Source organism: Prionailurus viverrinus, chromosome B1, assembly GCF_022837055.1.
Source record: "Prionailurus viverrinus isolate Anna chromosome B1, UM_Priviv_1.0, whole genome shotgun sequence".
Classification (NCBI taxonomy): domain Eukaryota; kingdom Metazoa; phylum Chordata; class Mammalia; order Carnivora; family Felidae; genus Prionailurus; species Prionailurus viverrinus.
Genome location: NC_062564.1, coordinates 53,809,118 through 53,832,390, shown reverse-complemented (window position 1 = coordinate 53,832,390; position 23,273 = coordinate 53,809,118). Strand labels below are relative to the sequence as shown.

The 23,273-nt window shown below is 36.4% G+C and overlaps 1 protein-coding gene across 2 annotated transcripts in view; it reads right to left on the bottom strand.

Moving 5' to 3' along the window:
* The window catches only part of GLRA3 (glycine receptor alpha 3), a 200,176-nt gene that overhangs the window by 143,025 nt on the left and 33,878 nt on the right, over positions 1-23,273 (bottom strand). For both annotated transcript variants that reach the window (XM_047856566.1, XM_047856567.1), the window contains exon 2: positions 14,108-14,235. In XM_047856566.1, the coding sequence (XP_047712522.1) occupies positions 14,108-14,235 (128 nt within the window). The remainder of the gene's footprint in view (positions 1-14,107; positions 14,236-23,273) is intronic.

Genomic DNA, 23,273 nt, shown 5'->3' with positions numbered 1-23,273 from the left:
CTTGATTTAGGCTCAGGTCATAATCTCATGGTTCATGGGATCAAGCCCTTCATCAGGCTCTGCACTGACAGCATGGAACCTGCTTGCCATTCTGTCTTCCTCTCTCTCTGCCTTTCTCTCTCTCTCTCTCTCTCTCAAAATAAATAAATAAACATCAAATGACACCGTGTAAAATATCAAAGAGTCATTTATGCCACAAATCTGAATAGTCCTCCTTAAGTATAAAGGGAAAAGACAAAAGGGTAAAGGGTATGGGTGGGACATAGACGAGAAAAGATTAGATCTTTTTAAAAGAAAGTTATTTTGGAGAATAACACAAAACAATGCTAGCATAAGCCATACTTTTTTTTTTTAAAGAAAAATATGCACAGTTAGAAAAAATAGGCTATATGTAAGGGAGCAAAAATCAAAATAGCATATTGATTTTTTTTAAATACTAAATGTCACTGGCAAATGGAACAATATCTAACAAACTTTTCAGCTAGAATTCTGTAGCTTGATCATCGTATAAAGTTACTTCAATGTCAAATGTATAAACAAGAGACTATCAAGTAATACTATTCAGTGATAAAAAGAAATGAGCTATCAAACCACAAAAAAACATGAAAGATCCTTAAAAGCATATTTCCAGTTTGAAAAGTCTTCATGCTATAGGATTCCACCTAGATGACATTCTTGAGAAAACAAAACTCTACAAACAGAAAAAAAATCAGTGGTTGCCAGAGATTTGGGGGGAAAGAGAATGACATTCATAGCTGAAGCACAGGGGATTTTTCGGGTAGTGAAATTCTTCTGCACGATACAGATATGATGCTTGCATGTGGGTTACTCATTTGTCAAAAGCCACAAAATGTACATCAAGAGTGAACCCTAATGTGAACAGTGGACTTCAGTTCATAATAATAATACATCATTATCAACTGTTGATGAATAGTTATTCAGTAGTTAATCAATATTGATTCATCAATTCTAACTAATGTATCACACTAATACACGATGTAAACAATAGGGGAAATTGTGGGGGATGGGAGAGGGTATGTGAGAATCCTCTGTACTTTCCAATCAATTTTTCTGTGAACCTAAAACCGCTCTTTAAAAAGCCTAGAAATTAAAAAAAAAAAAAAAAGATGATCAGAAAGTGTATTTTTGAGGGGTTTTTTTTGGTTATTTATTTATTTTTGAGAGAGAGGGACAGATGGGGGGGGGGGGGAGATGGAGACAGAGGGAGACACAGAATCCAAAGCAGGTTCCAGGCTCTGAGCTGTCAGCACAGAGCCCTACACGGGGCTGGAACTCATGGACTGCGAGATTATGACCTGAGCCGAAGTTGGACGCCTAACCGACTGAGCCACCCAGGCGCCCCCAGAAAGTATATTTTTAAATTACTCCTGTTCTGAAAATGAGGAAGTGTTTTATTGTATCTTTGTCTGTGTGGAGAGAGATAGAAATAAAACTTAAAAAAAAAAAGAAAAAAGGGAAACTTGGAAATTAAAAAAAAAAAAAAGGTCGGATGTAAATATGAATTCAAGAAACTGCTGGGTACAAGGATTTGGGGGTCTTCCCTTAAGTTGTCTGGACCTCCAAGCCAGTTACATGACTAGCTCTGGGGACCATGCGGTTCAGTCTGCAGTGCAATGCTTTCTGTCACTGTGCCTCTTTTGTTTCTACTTTTCCCCTAGACAGGAAGAGTTCTAAAGAGAAAGAATTTCAAATTCCAGGAAAGAAATAGTGCTGTCTGCCTATTATTTTTGTTTTTAAGATGGAAGCAACAGTTCCTATACATATCATTTCTGTCCTCTAAGGCCACATTTTTAAAATAATGATTTATGCAAAACTCTAATTTCTATTGAAGGGTCAACAAGTTTAATGACATGTGAAGCTTTATTTGCTAATTCTTTAAAAAAAATTTTTTTTTATTTGACGTTTATTTATTTTTGAGACATAGAGAGACAGAGCATGAACAGGGGAGGGTCAGAGAGAGGGAGACACAGAATCCGAAACAGGCTCCAGGCTCTGAGTTGTCAGCACAGAGCCCGATGCGGGGCTCGAACTCACGGAGTGTGAGATCATGACCTGAGCCGAAGTCGGTCGCCCAACCGACTGAGCCACCCAGGCGCCCCTTTGCTAATTCTTTTTAGAAGACTCTCAGATCATTTCCAAACCCAGTTGTTGTTATTTGGTGTATTCTTTATAATAAAAATCAGGGGCGCCTGGGCGGCTCAGTCAGTTAAGCATCCGACTCTGTCTCAGGTCATGATCTCATGGTCCGTGGGTTCAAGTCCCACGCCAGGCTCTGTGCTTTGAATTCTGTGTCTCCCTCTCTCTCTGCCCCTCCACTGGTCATGCCCTGTCTCTCTCTGTCTCTCAAAAAATAAATAAATGTTAAAAAAATTTAAAAAAAAGAAATCATTGTACTTAACAGAACTAAGATATAACAGAGATTTTCGCACTCAAATTATCTTACAGGCAAAGAGGGTGGGGTTTGTTTTGTCTTGTTTTGTTTTTTTGAGAAACATGATTCTCATAAAAGTTTAAGTAAGTTATGAGTATTCTGGAGGGGAAAAGAACAGTTTATTAATTAGTGAAAAAGAAAATGTTGGTGAGTCAGGCATTTGGATGTTTTAATTTCTTTCAGTATTTATTTTTATAACTAGTTAATAGTTATATTTAATTTAATTACTAAGATAATTTTTGATACAAGAGACTGTGCTGTCTGTGCTCAGTGCCAATTTAAAGTGTTTTCAGAAAATTATTTATTCCTACTTTTGTGGGTATATTTTAATAACATATTTAAAACATTTAGTCTTAAACAGGTCAGGTTTTTAAAGGTGTAGCTTTTTTTAGAGAGTTTTTTAGAGAAAAATACAAACACATATCATAATTTACACTAAAGAAAAATGTCTACATCTAGATTTTTTATGTTAGCAGTATATAAAAAATAAAATCAGAGTAACATTTAAACAAAAGTCATTTTATATTTTTATTTTTATATATTTTTTTACTTTTAATTAATTTTATTGAGATATAATTGATATATGACATTATATTAGTTTCAGATATACAACATAGTGATTTGACAAGTGTTTGTGTTGCAAAATGATCACCACAGTAAGTTTAGTGAACATCTATCACCACATAGTTGCAATTTTTTCTTATTCACTTTTATGATTTACTCTCTTAGCAACTTTTATGTATATGGTACAGTATTGCTAACTATTGTCACCATGCGGTACATCCCTTCCCCGGGACTTTTTTATCTTAGAACTGGAAGTTTGTACATTTTGACTACCTTCACCCAATTTGCCTACTCCCTTCGCCCCCACCCATCCCCTCCCTCTGGCAACTACCAATCTGTTCTCTGTATCTATAAATTCAATTCTTTTTAAATATTCCACAAATAAGTGAGAGCATACAGAATTTGTAATTCTCTCATTTATTTTACTTAGTATAACATCCTTAAGGTTTGTCCACCCATATTATTGCAAGTAGCAGAATTTCCTACCTTTTTTTATTTTTATTTTTTATTTTTTATTAACTTGTTTTATTTTTGATTTTTTTTTTAAATTTACATCCAAATTAGTTAGCAAATAGTGCAACAATGATTTCAGGAGTAGATTCCTTAGTGACCCTTGCCCATTTAACCCATCCCCCCTCCCACAACCCTTCCAGTAACCCTCTGTTCTTCATAGTTAATATTTTGTCCCCCTCCTTGTTTTTATTTTTATTTTTTGCTTCCCTTCCCTTGTGTTCATCTGTTCTGTGTCTTAAAGTCTTCGTATGTGTGAAGTTATATGATATTTGTCTTTCTCTGACTGACTAACTTCGCTTAGCATAATACCCTCCAGTTCGATCCATGTAGTTGCAAATGGGAAGATTTCTTTCTTTTTGATTGCCAATTATACTCCATATGTGTGTGTGTGTGTGTGTGTGTGTGTGTGTGTATACATATATATAGCCAAAGTATGGAGAGAGCCCAAATGTCCATCAATGGATGAATGGATAAAGAACATGTGGTTTAAGTATATATATACATATATATATGTATATGTATATATATATATATATATGTATTGTGTGTGTGTGTACAATGCATATATATATACATATATATGTATATACCACATCTTCTTTATCCATTCATCCATTGACGGACATTTGGGCTCTTTCCATACTTTGGCTATTGTTGATAGTGCTGCTATAAACATGGGGGTGCATGTGTCCCTTTGAAACGGCACACCTGTATCCCTTAGATAAATGCCTAGTAGTGCAATTGCTGGGTCGTAGGGTAGTTCTATTTTTAGTTTTTTGAGGAACCTCCATACTGTTTTCCAGAGTGGCTGCACCAGTTTGCATTCCCACCAACAATGCAAAAGAGATCTTCTTTCTCCCCATCCTCACCAACATCTATTGTTGCCTGAGTTGTTAATGTTAGCCATTCCAACAGGTGTCAGGTGGCATCTCATTGTGGTTTTAATGTGTATTTCCCTGATGATGAGTGATATTGAGCATTTTTTCATGTGTCGGTTGGCCATTTGGATGTCTTCCTTGGAGAAGTGCCTATTCATGTCTTTTGCCCACTTCTTCACTGGATTATTTGTTTTTGGGGTGTTGAGTTTGATAAGTTCTTTATAGATTTTGGATACTAACCCTTTATCTGATATGTCGTTTGCAAATATCTTCTCCCATTCTGTCTGTTGCCTTTTAGTTTTGTTGATTGTTTTCTTCACTGTGCTGAAGCTTTTTATTTTGATGAGGTCCCAGTTGTTCATTTTTGCTTTTGCTTCCCTTGCCTCTGGAGACGTGTTCAGTAAGAAGTTGCTGCAGTCAAGATCAAAGAGGTTTTTGCCTGGTTTTTCCTCGAGGATTTTGATGGCTTCCTGTCTTACATTTAGGTCTTTCATCCATTTTAAGTTTATTTTTGTGTATGGTGTAAGAAAGTGGTCTAGGTTCATTCTTCTGCATGTCGCTGTCCAGGTTTCCCAGCACCATTTGCTGAAGAGACTGTCTTTATTCCATTGGATATTCTTTCCTGCTTTGTCAAAGATTAGTAGGTCCATTTTCTGGTCCATTTGTGGGTCCATTTGTGGGTTCTCTATTCTGTTCCATTTATCTGAGTGTCTGTTCTTGTGCCAGTACCATACTGTCTTGACGGTTACAGCTTTGTAGTATAGCTTGAAGTCAGCTTTGGTTTTCTTTTTCAAGATCACTTTGGCTATTCGGGGTCTTTTCTGGTTCCATAAAAATTTTAGGATTATTTGTTCTAATTCTGTGAAGAATGCTGGTGTTACTTTGATAGGGATGCCTTGAATATGTAGATTGCTTTGAGTAGTATCTACATTTTAACAGTATTTGTTCTTCCTATCCAGAAGCATGGAATCTTTTTCCATTTTTCTGTGTCTTCTTCAATTTCTTTCATAAGCTTTCTATAGTTTTCAGTGTATAGATTTTTCACCTCTTTGGTTAGATTTATTCCTAGGTATTTCATGGTTTTTTGTGCAACTGTAAATGGGATCAATTCCTTGATTTCTCTGTCACTTCATTGTTGGTGTATAGGAATTCAACTGATTTCTGTGTGTTGATTTTGTATCCTGCAACTTTGCTGAATTCATGAATCAGTTCTAGCAGTTTTTGGTGGAATCTTTTTGGTTTTCCATATAGAGTATCATGTCATCTGCGAAGAGTGAAAGTTTGACCTCCTCCTGGCCAATTTGGATGCCTTTTATTTCTTTGTGTTGTCTGATTGCAGAGGCTAAGACTTCCAATACTATGTTGAATAACAGTGGTGAGAGTGGACATCCCCGTCTTGTTCTTGACCTTAGGGGGAAAGCTCCCAGTTTTTCCCCAATGAGGATGATATTAGCGCTGGGTCGTTCATATATGGCTTTAATGATCTCGAGGTATGCTCCTTCTATCCCTACCTTCTTGAGGGTTTTTATCAAGAAAGGATGCTGTATATTGTCAAATGCTTTCTCTGCATCTATTGAGAGGATCACATAGTTCTTGTCCTTTCTTTTACTGATGTGATGAATCACGTTAATTGTTTTGCAGATATTGAACCGGCCCTGCATCCCAGGTATAATCCCACTTGGTCATGATGAATAATTTTTTTAATGTATTGTTGGATCAGGTTGGCTAGTATCTTGTTGAGGATTTACGCATCCATGTTCATCAGGGATATTGGTCTATACTTCTCCTTTTTAGTGGGGTCTTTGTCTGGTTATGGAATCAAGGTAATGCTGACTTCATACAAAGAGTTTGGAAGTTTTCCTTCTATTTCTAGTTTTTGGAACAGCTTCAAGAGAATAGGTGTTAACTCTTCCTTTAATGTTTGATAGAATTCCCCTGGAAAGCTACTTGGCCCTGGACTCTTGTTTTTTGGCAGATTTTTGATTACTAATTGGATTTCCTTACTGGTTGTGGGTCTGTTCAATTTTTCTATTTCTTCCTGTATCAGTTTTGGTAGTGTATATGTTTCTAGGATTTTGTCCATTTCTTCCAGATTGCCCATTTTATTGGCATATAATAGCTCATAATATTCTCTTATTATTGTTTTTATGTCTTTGAGTTGGTTGTGATCTCTCTTCTTTAATTCTGGATTTTATTTATTTGGGTCCTTTCCTTCTCCTTTTTGATCAAACTGGCTAGTGGTTTATCAATTTTGTTAATTCTTTCAAAGAACCAGCTTCTGGCTTCAGTGATGTGTTCTACTGTTTTCTTGATTTCAATAGCATTAATATCTTCTCTAATCTTTATTATTTCCTGTCTTCTGCTGTTTTGGGGTTTTATTTGCTGTTCTTTTTCCAGCTCCTTAAGTCGTAAGATTTGGTTGTGTATCTGAGATCTTTCTTCCTTCTTTAGGACCTCTTATGACCTCTTATGACCACCTTTGCTGCATCCCAGAAGTTTTGGGTTGTGGTGTTATCATTTTCATTGACTTCCATATACTTTTTAATTTCCTCTTTAACTGTTTGGTTAGCCCATTCATTCTTTAGTAGGATGTTCTTCAGTCTCCAATTATTTGTTACCTTTCCAAATTTTTCTTGAGGTTGATTTTGAGTTTCATAGTATTGTGATCTGAAAATATGTATGTTGTGATCTCGATCTTTTTGTACTTACTTAGGGCTGATTTGTGTACCAGTATATGATCTATTCTGGAGAACGTTCTATGTGCACTGGAGAAGAATGTATATTCTGCTGCTTTAGGATGAAATATTCTAAATGTATCTGTGAAGGCCATCTGGTCCAGTGTGTCATTCAAAGCCATTGTTTTCTTGTTGATTTTTTGATTAGATGATCTGTCCATTGATGTGAATGGGGTGTTGAAGTCTCCTACTATTATGGTATTATTATCGATGAGTTTCTTTATGTTTGTGATTAATTGATTTATATATTTGGGTGCTCCACACTTGGCGCATAAATGTTTACAATTGTTAGGTCTTCTTGGTGAATAGACCCCTTGATTATGATATAATGCCCTTCTGCATCTCTTGATACTGTCTTTATTCTAGACTTTATTTTAAAGTCTAGATTGTCTGATATAAGTATGGTTATTTTAAGGCTTTCTTTTCTTGACCATTAGCATGGTAGATGGTTCTCCATCCCCTTATTTTCAATCTGAAGGTGTCTTTAGGTCTAAAGTGGGTCTCTTGTAAACAGCATATAGATGGATCTTGTTCTCTTAACCATTGTGTTACCCTATGTCTTTTGATTGGAGCATTGAGTCCATTGACGTTTGAGTGAGTACTGAAAGATATGAATTTATTGCCATTAGGATGCTTGTAGAGTTGGTTTCTGGTGGTGTTCTCTAGTCCTTTCTAATCTTTGTTGCTTTGTTGCGTGCATATATATATATATATATAATATTTTTTCATTTTTTTCTTTTCTCAGAGAGTCCCCCTTAAAGTTTCTTACAGGGCTGGTTTGGTGGTCACAAACTCCTTTAATTTAAAAAATTTTTTTTAATGTTTATTTATTTCTGAGACAGAGAGAGACAGAGCATGAGTGGGGGAGGGTCAGAGAGAGAGGCAGACACAGAATCCGAAGCAGGCTCCAGGCTCTGAGCTGTCAGCACAGAGCCCGACGTGGGGCTCAAACTCAGACTGTAAGATCATGACCTGAGCCGAAGTTGGACACTCAACTGACTGAGCCACCCAGGCGCCCCAAACTCCTTTAATTTTCATTTGTCTGGGAAACTTTTTTTCTCTCCTTCTATTTTGAATGACAGCCTTGCTGGATATAGAATTCTTGGCTGCATATTTTTCTGATTCAGCACATTGAATATATCCTGCCACTCCTTTCTGTCCTGCGAAGTTTCTGTGGATAGGTCTGCTGCAAACCTGATCTGTCTTCCCTTGTATGTTAGGGACTTTTTTTCCCTTGCTGCTTTCATGATTCTCTCCTTACCTGAATATTTTGTGAATTTGACTATGATATGCCTTATTGATGGTCGGTATTTGTTGAATCTAATGGGGGTCCTCTGTGCTTCCTGGATTTTGATATCTGTGTCTTTCCCCAGGTTGGGGAAGTTTTCTGCTATGATTTGCTCACATAACCCTTCTACCCCTATTTCTCTCTCTTCCTCTTCTGGGACCCCTATGATTCTGATGTTGTTCCTTTTTAATGAGTCACTGATTTCTCTAATTCTTAAATCATGCTCTTTTGCCTTAATCTCCCTCTTTTTTTCTGCTTCATTATTCTCTATAAATTTCTCCTCTATATCACTGATTCTCTGTTCTGCCTCATCCATCCTTGCTGCCACTGCATCCATCTGTGATTGCAGCTCAGTTACAACATTTTAAATTTCATTCTATTTTTTACTTCTTTTATCTCTGCATAAAGGGATTCTAATCTATTTTCAACTCCAGCTAGTATTCTTATTACCGTGATTCTAAATTCTGGTTCAGACATCTTGCTTGTAACTGCATTGGTTAAATTCTTGGCTGTCATTTCTTCAAGCTCTTTCTTTTGGGGTGAATTCCTTCATTTTGTCCTTTTGAAGGGAGAAGAGGAATAATGAGGTAGAAAAATTAAAATTAAAAAAACAAAAATTAAAAAATTAAACACACACACACACAAAATCTAATAAATGATGCTAGATCCTAGGTGTGTTTTGGTCTGGGTGTTGGAAGTGGTTTGACAGATTAGAGAAAAAAATGTGGGGAAATAAAAAAAAAGGAAATCTCTTGAAAATTTGAAAAAATGAATACACTGAAGTAGACTAAAATGAGATGATGGGAGTAAAATAGAATTTGAAAGAATTTACACAAAAATAAAGAATATTGTAGAAAAAATAAAGAAAAAAATTTTAATAAAAATTAAAAATAAAAATGATTTTTTCTCTTTCTGTATTCAAGAAAAAGAAAAGAAACAAAAAATAGAAAAAAGAGGGAAAAAAGAAATTGTTTGAAAATTTGAAAAGGTGAATACACTGAAGTAGACTAAAATAAAATGATGGAAGTAACATAGAATTTGAAAAAAATTATACAAAATAAAATATATATTTAAAAAATTTAAAAATATATTTTTAATAAAAAGTGAAAATAAAAATGAATTTTTTCTATTTCTGTATTCAAGAAAAAGAAAAGTAGTGTAAAAGAGAAAAAAAGAAGAAAGAAAATTGAATAGATGGACCTGCTAACAGATTGAAATAGGACTGAAATTACTTCATTTTCACCTAGAAGTCAGACTATGTAGCGCTTTATAGTCCATAAACTAAGTAGGCAGTGAGACTTGTGTTCTTGAAGAGCAAGGTTGGTCCAGTTCAGCAGGGCTCAGTGTAACTGCTCCGTTCTCCACTAGATGGCACTGCTAGCCTACTGGGTTGGATTGTTGCAGTGCTCATAGGTGCGTATGCACATGTGCAGGAGCAGTGAAAATGGCATCACCCAGCTACCCAGTCTCTAGTATAGGAACTCTCTTCTCCCAGATCAGCAATTGCACAACCGTCTTCTGTCTTCAGCTTTCGTCCACTCCCAGCTTTTTCACTCTCCGTGACCAGGCCCCAGGCAGTACCTCTCTCCCAAGTTTTGTCTCAGATGTGGCTGTTTTCCCTGGCCCCTTACTTTTGAAGGACTGCGGCTTTGGCCCATTCCACCCCTCTGCGGGAGGGTCTCACCAAGCAATGGCCGAATGAGCAATGGCCAAATGAGCAATGGCTGAATGTTGGGTGCACCCAGGAACGCTTGCTGGACCCTGTTGCTGCCGGTGCCCCGAGACTGCAGCCAGGTGTCAGCCTGTCCCAGCAAAAGTTCGAGAGATAGTGTAGCAGCAGCTTTTCAGGGATTATGGAAAATCACAACACTCATGTAGCACCAGGCTTCACCCTTAACGACCTTGCTCCAGCACCAGCAAATGTGGCCGTTTTCTGGGGTCTGCTGGGACCAGGTGGCTTCAACAGTCTCTACCAAATGTCCTTCCAGCAGTAGAACTGCTTTTCCCCGTGTGGCCCAAGAACGTCCTAGACCCCACTCTGTTCCTGGGGATTTGCCCTTCCCACCAGAGCATCACCAGTTATCGAGCTGCAGAGTTGCAGACTTTGTGCTCCCCTGTTTACAGTCTTAATGGAATTTAAACCTTCTCCTTTCTCCTTTCTCCCTTTTTGGTTTAATCCCTGCAGCTGTTTCCAATTTTCCACTTCTCTCCAGCTGCTTTTGGGGAGGAGTGTTTTTCCCGTATTCTCCCCCACCGACCTACTCTCTGTCCTCTCTCTGCCTGGAAAAGCAGCTCCCTGTCTGCCACCAGCTTCTCTCTTCCCAAGTTCCCCTCTCCACCCCATGTACCTGCTGAATTCTGTGGTTCAGGTTGTGCAGATTGTTGTGTTAATCCTCTAATCAATTTTCTAGGTGTGTAGGATGGTTTAGTGTTGGTCTGACTGTATTTCATGGACGTGACACCCAAATAACTTGCATGCTGTTCCGCCATCTTGGCTCCTTCCCAGTCATTTTAGATTTTTAAATAGTAGTTCTCCACTATGGCCTACAAGATAAATTCCCTTTTGATGTATATATACTCATGAAAACAATCACAAACTTGAAGTCGATATTCCAGAAATAAATTTCCTTCATGCATTTAACCTGAAATAATTCATATTATTTTTAAATGTTTATATTTTGAAAGGTGAAAGTCCTATCACGTTATTATAATTTGCACTTCACTGAATTCTAATGAGGTTGAACATTCTTATTTAGTCTCTGTAAATTGTCTGCGAAGGTCAATATTAAGATTTTGTTTTTCTCTTACAAAATTTGTAACTCCATGAGAGGTTAAATACCCCTGAGAGGTGTTTTCCAATGCTTGTGTATTTTGAAAACACTTGCCTATTGTCTGAGTAATTATCAAAGTAAATTATTTTCTAGATTTATTTCTTATTAACATTTTAATCTTTGAAGATGTGAGGACTAAATCATTCAAGTTATTGTAATACATTATTATATCTACTTTGGCAAATTCCCATCCCTATTCTTTAAAAAAAATATTTAATTTTACTTAATTATTAAAAAAAAAAGTAGTGGAGTATCACATATCACACTACTGATGGTCATGCCCTTAAAATATTACAGTATTAATTCCTTGTCTTTGACAAACTTAGAGGCAAAATATATATATATATATATATATAATAACCACTTTAAGTTAGTTTGATTAGCCAAATAAATTCTTAAAAAAAAATAGACAAAGGGGAAAAAATCAATATGGCATGTTTGTGGGGGATGGTGTAGTTTTAGTCTTGTGAGATTCCACACAGAAAAACAGTTAAATATTACCAGAACAGTTTCTTCACTTCATACTTCTGTCTGATGAACTTTTCTTTTTAAAAATTTTTTAACATTTATCTATTATTGAGAGAGCATGAGGAGGGGGAGAGGCAGAGAGAGGAGGAGACACAGAATCCAAAGCAGGCTCCAGGCTCTGAACTGTCAGCACAAAGCCTGACGCGGGGCTCGAACTCACGAACTGTGAGATCATGACCTGAGCTGAAATCGGACACTAAACCGACTGAGCCACCCAGGCAGCCCAGATGAACTTTTCTTAAGGAGGCATGGTGGGTGCCTAGGTACCCTGACAATAGAGGGACTGATACAATCATCTTCTGATATGTCTTGTATTTAGTTTGTTAGGACATATATACCTAAAAAATATTTAAATATATTTTATTTATATTTCAGTATTAAGCAACAAAATGATGGTCAAAGGATTATGATGTTATTTTATTCAACGAAAAGAAACTGTCGAATGTGCTGAATTTGGGGAGGAAGCTGTGAGCATTCCCTAGAGACAACAACGTTTGAATGAAAAAACAAGAGTGTTAGCTAAGAACTAATTCATTATCATTTTTTTAAAACTGACATTATGGTAATCATAGAAGCGTCCACTTGCTTTTCTGATATTCAGAGTGTAAGATATTCGATTCTCTGTCTCCATTTCTCTCTGCCCCTCTCATGTTCTCTCTCTCTCAAAAATAAGTAAATAGACATTAAAAAACAAATCTCCTCACCTCTAAACTGGTTGGGTTATCAGCTAGTTTTTAGAAATGTATTTTCATTTTTTAAAAAAATCACTACTTTTTTTAAGCAAAACCAAATCTTTTCAGTCCTTTCCTGGTCTCACACATTAATAGTAATATTAATCATATTGAAGATGGTTTAAAATTTCCTTTGTCTGTTAAGTGATTGAAATGATAAAATGAAAGTAAATTTTCCAAGAGAGCAGCAAAGGCACTGGGACCACTATTGTGCAGTTAGTAACTTACCTATATTTTTAGTAAGACCTCCATTGAGTGTCTATGTGGTTTTTAAAATATTCACAGACATTTAAAAATAGAACACATTTTTCTCTTTAGTTTTCAGTGAAAACAACGCAATACTTTGAACCACTGAATGGAATCACCATAATGAATCTACTAATTGCTGATTATGTTTCTTGCTGTTTACTAATATGACAACTGCATATATTTCAAGGTCAATTCAAAGTTAGTTCTCAACCTAATGTCAAGGTTACTGCTGTTCCGCAATTTGTAAAAGATCCTCATGATGCTGAAATCTCTTGTTTCATTTATATATGATATCTCTTAAGCTGTACTATTTCCTCATGGCTTTACATTTAGTGTTCTTCTCGTGCAGTTAAGAATATTTACGGTCAACATGCTTAAATCAAGAAATACAATCCACAATATAAATGTCGAAATAATTTTGAAATTGAAGCAATTCATAGTTTTTTACTTATAAATTATCAACAAATTTTACTCCTATATTTTTCTCCTACTACCCATTCTTGGTATTTATCAGTCCTCTGTAAATAATTCTTAAACCAGTGCTAAACAATTCCTTTTTTTTCTCCCCATAAGAACAAATTCAGAAAAAAAAATCATTTAGATTATATTGTATTTCTTTTCACCTTTAAGAATAAAAATAGCTTAACTGAATCTCATGGAAATGGTATGTATTATTATTTGGATTATTTTATTTATTGAATAGAATAGTATTCAAGATATATTAAATAAATACAGACATAGAAGTAGTTTTCTAATCTTTTACCCTAGGACCTTTGTGGTTCTGGATAACATATGACATGTATAAATATGCTCCTTTTCACTATATTAAACAGAAGAATAAAGGTGGGTATTCTTAAACTGATAATTACACTCTTTCTTATACATTTAAGTAAAAATTTTGTAGAGGGAAAGATTTTTGAAATGTTATCAGTGGCTTTTAGTTATCCAGACTCTTTACCCAGTACATAAATTCAACAACCATTTGATTCTCCACAATATAAAAGAGTCTTGCTGTGGGGAATTTAAAATATGGTTTATTGCCAGCTCTAAAGAAGATTCTATTCCAGTGAGTGGAATGTATATATATATTTTTTTTCCTAAAATGAATCATCATGACAATAATTACCATAACAAAGAAGGAAAAACAAACACTATTGGTTCAAAGAAGCTGAATTCTGAGAAAAATTAACATAAGAATAAATTTTTTTCTTTCAAAACATATCTTTGCATAATTACTGAAAATAAGCATTAGAATTTTTGGTGGAATCAATCTGAAAATTTATTTTGTTTAATAATATTCAAAACACATTTCAAATATAGTAGTAAGTAGATAATTACCTTTAAAATTGGGTCTGATTCTTGCATCATACCCTGATGTCCTCCCCATTAATTTATCCAGAAAGTCAGAAGGTGACATTGGAGCACTTCGAGATCTTGCACTGTCTGTTTCCTTTGTTGCAACCAAGCTATAAATGAGAACATTCAGAGTTTACAGAAAATGACAAGCAAAAGTCTTCCTAATAGTTGTCACTATAAATAGAGAATTAAAAAAATGGAAAGCAAAAGTACCTTTTAAAACAAAAACTTTTATATATTTTATATAGTATGTATACTATATACTATAAGGTGAATATTAGCATAATGACAGATAGGTCTTTATAGACCTATAGACCCATAGACAGATCTACAGTTAAGTGTTTATAAGGTTTCACATGTATTCAGCCCAAAAGGTCAGAGGTGACATTATTTTAAGTCTGGAAACAAAGCCGCTGCCAAATTATTAGGCTTTCAAAATTTGTGTTTACCCAAGTTTGACTTCTAACTGTAATTTTTAGTCAAATGTATGCTTAGTGGGGCGCCTGGGTAGCTCAGTCCGTTGAGAGACCGACTTTGGTTCAGGTCATGATCTCACATTGGGTGGGTGCGAGCCCTGCATCCAGCTCTGTGCTGACAGCTTGGAGCCTGGAGCCTGCTTTGGATTCTGTCTCCCTCTCTACCCCTCCCCCCACTTGTGTGCGCACGCATGCGCTCTCTCTCTCAAAAATAAAAATAAACATAAAAAATATTTTTTAAAAAAAGTATCCTTAGTGAGTCAGGCATAAGAAAAAAATGAAAGTTCAGCTGTGAAGTACAATTCTTACTGCTTTTACTGAGGGGATAAACATCACCTTTCAAGTTTTGTAAATTCTTCTCAATGGTAATAAAATGTCTGTCCTACAGACTAAACAATGATGCTCTTTTCTTCAATTAGATGCTTCCTATATTAGTAACATAGCCAGTTAAATTCATTCTGCTTTCATCTTGTGTCATTCCTCTACAGTACATTTTGTTCAGATCTAAAATCTGTGCACTAAGATTGAGAAATTACCATAAATGTGGTCAGTGCACCTGGCTATTACACAATGAGAACGTGTGTCTGGGCAAAGTAAAGAGCTACTGCACTTTTTTCATTAAATTTTTTTGTTTGTTTGTTTTATGCAGCTGCTCATCCTAGACGCTCACACATGTCACTGCACCCCATCCAGCCCCTCATTTACCTAGGCTGGTCCCCGGAAAGCCTGGGCCTGCTTGCTAAGATCAAATGATTCTTTTCATCCACGGTGCTTTGCTCAGGGAAGTGAGACAGACTTCCTGAGCACACATGTGTTTGAAACTGATATATTTAAGCTGATGTTACTTCCCAGAGATTGTCAGTCATCATATCCTCCCGGCTCTGTCACTCAACTCAGAGCATCGCCAGACCCTGAACCTTTGTGGTCACAGCTTGATCTCAGCAGTATCAAGTTCCTCCTGCCAGAATTTTTAATAACTAGTGAAAATGGGTCTTACAGCCATCACTGTTAAATTGTGTACCACAGACACAGGCGCAATTTTAAAATCCAATATCAATCGTAATGTGACAGTGACATTTCTGAAAGTGTAGGATCACCGCTAACAGCATCCATGAACTACTGTGCAGTTCACAAGGTTCTATCTAGTTCTGGACATTCAAAGTCACTTATCTGCCCGGCGGCTCTCTCTCTGTCTTTCGTGCTTTTTCCAGGGGCAGAAGTTTCTCCTATCTCTATATTTTGGCTCCATGTTACTTTATGACCCTTTATCTCTGATTATTACTGGGCAATTGAACTCTCTGCCACCATAATCTCTGGAAAGTTTATTTTAAGGTAATAATAATAATAATAATAATAATAAATATCATAATAATAATATCATAAAGAACCACTACATTCTCAGTAACTCTAGAACTTTCTCTACCACCTGGTTTTAAGTAACTTTCACCTGTAATCTTAAGCAGCATTTGCTCATTTTCCCTGGCCCAAGAACATAGGCAGAAAGGTATTGTCAGAGTTCTCATAACTACAGTTTGCTTCTTCTAAACCATTCCCTGTATTTCTTTTGCAAAATCCTCCCTTCAGTTATCAGCAAATGAACTTCTACATTCTCCTACCAACAAATACACCAATTTACCTGGATCTGAACCAATAATACAATGCCCTTCACCTTTAAAAATAAATAGAATACTATGTATGCGAGACTGACAACCATCAGATTTTGCACTGCATGGAAGAGATCATTCTAGATTATGCAATGATGTGTATCCTTGTAAGAGAGAGGCAGAGGTGTATTTGGTTTTAGACAGAAGAAGGAACACAATGTGACCATACAGGTACAAGCAGAGATTAGAGTGATGTGACCACAGCCAAGGAATGCCAGCAGTCAATAGAAGCTGCAAAAGGAAGAAACAGATTCTCCCCTAGGGCCTCTGGAGGGCACTTGGTCCTACTCACACCTTGTTTTGGGCCCAGTGAACTGACTTCAGGCTTCTGGCCTCCAGAACCAGGGAAGAGTAAGTTGCTGTTATTGGTGGTAATTTGTTGTAGCAGTCAGAGAAAACTCGCAGTTTTTTCCCAGTGAGTTTTGCATTAAGTTATTCCACTTCCCAACTCCAGAGTTACTCTTTTCTTCTTCTTTTTTTTTTTAATCTCTGTCTCTTCATTGGTATATTCTGTATTTGGGGAGATATTATTGTCATACTTCCTTTTTAGTTCTTTGAACATGGTTCCCTTTAGTTTTTAGTAAAGGAGTTAAAATAGCTGATTTCTTTGAACATGGTTTCCTTTAGTTTTTATTAAAGTATTTAAAATAGTTGATTTAAAGTCTTTGTCCAGTAATTCCACTGTCATTGCTTTCTTCAAGCAGATTCTACCGCTTGCCTTTTTTCCCTGTGCGTGAGCCACACTTTTTTTTCTTTCAATGTTTCATAATATTGTCACTGAAAACTGGACATTTTAGATGATATAACATGGCAACTCGGTAAATTATATTATCCCTCCTCCCTAAGGTTTATTATTGTTGCTGGTTTCTGTTTTGCTTTTTAATTGGCTTTTCTGAACTAATTCTGTAAAGTCTATCGGAGTGGTTTAGGGATCACCTAATAAGTAGACAAGGATTTTCCTAAATTTCTAAAACCAATATATTTCCCAGAATTTTCTGGGAGTGCTATGTTAATGGGGCTGCACCTTCAACACTGAGTCAGGCAATTGACAACTCTGTCTTCGCCTTTATTTCTCATTTGCACAGGGCTTAAAGGCCAGCCAGGGTGGAGAGCTTAAGGTTTTCTCAGGTCTTTCCCAATCAGGCACACAACTCTCTGTGTATCAGTTTGCTAGGGCTATCTTAACAAGGCTCCCTGGACTAAGTACCTTAAACAATAGCAATTAATTTTCTCATAGTTCTTGGAGCTAAAGGTCCTAGATCAAGTTGTTGGCAGGGTTCATCTTCTTCAAAGGTCTCTCTCCATGGCTTGCAGGTGGCCATCTTCTCTCTGTTTCTTCCTCTCCTATGTGTTTGTGTCAAAATCTCCTCTTCTTGGAAGATCACCAGTGATGGATTGGGGCCCCATATGACCTCGTTTTATCTTAATTATCTTTAATTAAAGTCACATTCTGAGATATTGGGAGTTAGTATTTCAACATAAGAATTTTGAAAGGATGCAATTAAGTCCATGACACTAGGCATGCTCACAACCCTATACAGATGCGTGGTCTTCTAGATACCCAGAAATATGTGAGCTTTTCCAAACCTCTATGGGCATATCATTTCATTGCTTTTTCTTTTAGGCTTTTTGGTTAATCTGTTGTTTGCCCCCACTGTTACTCACTACCTTGGGCACCTGTGAGGTTAAAACATTGCCTCTAAATATATTTGACCAACATCCTGAGGAAAAAGACTTTTCATACTGAATGAGCTCCACATTAGGTCAAATAAAAGCAGTCTTGCAAGTGGTGTCTTCCATGGAGCCTCCAGACAGGTCAGATAATGATATTTGTCTAACAATGAGGCTTTAAAGGAATTCAGCCTCCTTTCTGCCCACCCTGGTAGCTGCCAGGTTGTTGCTTTTTATTGCAGGCTGTTGGTTTATCATGCTACCATGGAGCTGAGAAAGGAGAACAAGAATAGGACAAGTTATAGTCACAAATCCCACTGTTCCTACCAAGATTCAGCTGTTTTTCTTGATTAAACTACTTCATGTGTTACTACAAATCTCTGATTAATTTACAGAGTTATGGAAAAGTTGATGGCCACATTTTTTGACAGTTTTCTCACTGCTTTTATGAAGAAGAGGATTTACAGAGGTCTGTAAAACAGAAATTTACTAACAATAAAATTATAGTGTATTTTTTTGTACAAAAATGTCCTTTCTCTTGTCAAAATGCACTTAAAATATCTGTTAAATGTTGAGACAATGAATTTGAGTTCTCGCAATTTCTTAGGTGCAAAGCACAGTGCTAAGAACCTAAAACACAGAGAACGCAGATTTGCATCTTTAACATATTCACAGTTCAGTAGAATACTCAGTCTGGGCCCATCTAAAGGTTACAGAGAATCCCTGGGAAGTATCAGTGAGCAGGAGCAAGGAAGTGAAGGTACAATGAAGAGAATGATTGGCTGGCTCCCTTTTTCCTACCACTGAGAGCAAAATCTTCCTGTTTTGTACCAAGAATTCACACCAAACTTTGCAGAATGATGCCTATAAAAAATGGGAAAATTCTGAGCAGATAAATATTCCAGTTTTCTTTACTAGTTCTGTTTCTTGCAATGACACAAGAACCATCCAACTGCTTGTAGACAATTGATTTTATTTCTAAAAATTCACAATTTTTTAAATGCTTATTTATTTTTGAGAGGGACGGTGGGAGGGGAGAGAGAGAGAGAGAAAGAGAGAGAGAGAGAGAGAGAGAGAGAGAGACTCCCAAGCAGGTTCTGCCCTGTTGGCACAGAGCCCAACAGGAGGTTCAAACTCATGAACTGTGAGATCATGACCTGGGCTGAAATCAAGAGTCACCCAGGGGACTGAGCCACCCAGGTGCCCCTGAAAATTCACCATTTTGACTCAGAAGGAATGATTGCAAACAGAATTATGTGGAGCAACTGGCTGTAAAGCATCTCTACATCATGTATCCTTTCCTTTTCTGAAAGGGATAAAGGTTATACATATGGGAAGACTTCCTATCACTTATAATTCCTGCTCTGACATATTAATCCTAGAACTTTCTTCCAATTACAGTAATATCTGAGACTTGCACCATGTGAACATTACTAGACTGTCTTCAGAGAACTGTAGTCACTGAAGAGAGCTTATAGTAATAAACACAGCATGAAATTCCATATGACCAATCAGGAATCTTTCTCTAATTTTTAAATAGTCAATATCATCATCTGTACAAACATATTTTAAAACTTTTTTTTTTTGAGTTGTTAAAACTCGGGACAGGAGGAGGCAGTGGGAAGAAATCTAAGATTAATGTATAATGGTTTTTTAGGTAAGAAACTATTTATTATCAAGTCTATTATTTTTGTCTAAATCTCCAAGTATCAATAAAACTGTCATATTTATAGCAAGTTACTAAGGTTATTAGCAAATTACTCATGATCAGTACTTTTGAAAGAAGCAGCTTTGAATTTTTAGAAGACTTTTTTGTTTTGTTTTGCTTTCTGCTATTTTATTTTATATTATTTTAATTTTATTTTTTTTTAATTTACATCCAAATTAGTTAGTATATAGTGCAACAATGATTTCAGGAGTAGATTCCTTAGTGCCCCTTACCCATTTAGCCCATCCCCCCTCCCACAACCCCTCCAGTAACCCTCCGTTTGTTCTCCACATTTATGAGTCTCTTCTGTTTTGTCCCCCTCCCTGTTTTAATATTATTTTTGTTTCCCTTCCTTTATATTCATCTATTTTGTCTCTTAGAGTCCTCATATGAGTGAAGTCATATGATATTTGTCTATCTCTGACTAATTTCACTTAGCATAATACCCTCCAGTTCCATCCACATAGTTGTAAATGGCAAGATTTCATTCTTTTTGATGGCCGAGTAATACTCCATTGTATAAACTTACCACCTCTTCATCCATTCATCCATCGATGGACATTTGGGCTCTTTCCATACTTTGGCTATTGTGGATAGTGCTGCTATAAACATGGGGGTGCATGTGTCCCTTCGAAACAGCACACCTGTATCCCGTGGATAAATGCTTAGTAGTGCAATTGCTGACTTGTAGGGTAGTTCTATTTTTAGTTTTTTGAGGAACCTCCATACTGTTTTCCAGAGTGGCTGCACCAGCTTGCATTCCCATAGAAGACTTTTAATATGAACATCTCAAATCTGTTAATTTGCCTTCTTCCTGGACTTGGCTCTTCTTTTTTCTACTGCACTAAGTACTGTATTTATTATCTTTACTATTTTCTACTTACTCTTACCTATTATTAACTACTCTTAACTATTTCCTATCAACTCTTCTTTGAAACTGTGGGTGAAGTCATGTACATTCCCGTCAATGAACATTTGTTGCAATTAAGCATTTTATATATTCTTATTTTTATAAAGACATGCTAGTTACAAGTTCAAAGACTTCAATTTCTGAAACACTGGCAGAAATCTATTTTTTTAAGAATTGAAATCAAAATTCATCACAAAGATATCTCTTACCCTCCTCTTCTCTCCTCTTTGTCCTCTTCATTGAGACAAGAAAATAAAATGCATCCACTTCTGGAGGACAGAAATCACCATTAAATATGGATGATCTTGAGATGAATTTAGTAAAGTTGTCAATACCTATTTACCTCTGCTAAATGCACCTTAAAATTGAGGGAAAATATGAAAGATGTAGCAGGGCAACATAAGGAGGGTTTGAGACGAGTCTTGGCACATAGGGCCACAAATCTCCATGCATCTATTTTCGGGAATTCATTTGTGCAGAAAGAAGTGTGACTTGTGGTGAATAAATCAGTACTCAGAGAAGGTTTTGGGTATAATAGAGAATCACAGTTTACTCTGTATTTTATAGCCCTGCAACCAGCCTTATAGGGCTTCAATTCTTGGTGAAAAAAAAATTTCACAGTTATTATTTGGAACTTTGTGAGATTTAGAAATACAAGCAATTGATATTTGTTGCCCCCATTTGAAAAACAAAACACAGGGGCGCCTGGGTGACTCAGTTGGTTGAGCCGCCGACTTTGGCTCAGGTCATGATCTCACAGCTCAAGGGTTCAAGTCCTGTGTCAGGCTCTGTGCTGACAGCTCAGAGCCTGGAGCCTGCTTCAGATTCTGTGTCTCCCTCTGTCTCTGCCTCTCCCCCACTTGCATTCTGTCTCTCTTTCTCTCCCTAAAATAAATAAACATTAAAAAAAGAAAAAAGAAAAACAAAACACAGAATGGAAGAGATGAACATTCTTTCCATTTCCTTATGGCTTCATTCTTGTTCTGAGAACTAAAGAGAACTGGGACATCGGGGATATGTGAAGTTTTGAGTATTTCACATGAAAGCATTCTGCCTTAGAAAAGGAATAATTTTTTTTTCCACGAAGACACATGCAGTGAAGCTGGCTTTAAGTTGATAGTTTGATGATACTAATTATTTAAAAAGGAGACCATATTGGAGGAATATAAAAGGACCATTCTAGAATATCTCTGGAGACTCAGGAAAATAACTAAAAATTAACAAGGTACTAGGATCTTGATTCTTGCTACTGTGGGCAATGTGCCAGTCACATATGATTATCATTTTAAAGTGATCTCATTTCTGCACTCATATCTGCAGTTTGATGGGGCTTAGGCTATTTTAATTGATAACAAATAGGACAAATACCATAGTTGCTTCCTGATCTCTCAGGCACAGGATTCATATACATGATATCATTTAATTCTCATAACAATGTTGCTAGTTAGATATTGCGACCTATGTATTACAGATGAAGGAACTGAGGTATAGAGAGGTTTGCTGCCTAGCCATTTAAACACTAAATGTATAAGCCAATATTTTAAACAAGTGGAACTTCACACTGAAAACAACTAGACAAGTTTAAGACAAATCTGTGCACGGAGGAGCTAAAAACACAAGGGAAAATGACGGCTGTGACCTAAGATAAAGGAAACTCACAGAAGGGAGCCAAATATTTACAGCTGCATTTCTCTCGGGGGTGGGAATCAAATTGAGTAGTAGATGAGGGGTTAGCGATCTATGTACAAGTTCTGAAAGCTTTGTGGATTTAGAGAGAGAAAAACTGGATTCCCAGACTCACCAAAGGGTGAGCTCCTATGAGTTGCTTTAATATCTCAAAGAATTACAACTTTTGAGTAAGAATAAACCAGAAACGTAGAAGCCTTAGTAGGAGACTGGGCACAGCTAAAACCATCTCAATTTCTGACACTAGAATAAAATAATCACAGATGGCTGGCAAATCAGATCTCTAATAAGAGCAAAGATAAATTGAACTTCTGTTCCCACACACACTTACTCTTTTTTCAGGTTTTTTTTTTTTCAAACTTGGTTAATGGCAACTCCATCTTTCCATTTGTCCAGAAGAAAATCTTTTGTAACCCTTGACGCCACTCTTTATTTCACATATCATATTGATCCACTTGGCTCTACCTTCAAACTTAGATCTATAATCCAACCGCTTCTCACCATGTTCTCTTCAATGTCTCTGGTACAACCTGCTTTTGCCTGGAATGCTCATTGGTCATCTCTTCAACTAATTAATTCTGATCTAGGTTTTAGCATCATTTTCTCAAGAAACCTTAACTATTCTCTCTGATTTTGTAAAACCCTGCTAAAATATTTCCCGCATTTATGTTTCTCATTAGTAGCACTTACTACAATTGCAATAGTCATTTTAATAAAATTAATCAATGTCCACCTCTTCCTTTGTAGGAGCTACTACTTAAGCAAATCATGACTGTTCTGATTGTTTCAATAGACCCAGAAGAAATCCAGAGCATCCAGAATAACAACTGAATAAATATTTTTGAAACAAATTAACTACATATAATGATGCAGACGTCAAACATCAGACTATGGCTCTCCAAGTCTAGCAGTAATCAGGCTTCAAGTGTATGTTTAATACTAAAGAAGGCCCAATTTTCTCTCCTTCTGTCCTTCTATGCAAGTTAGGAATAGTGCTAATAAATAATCAAGGGCAATCACTGAACAAGTATTT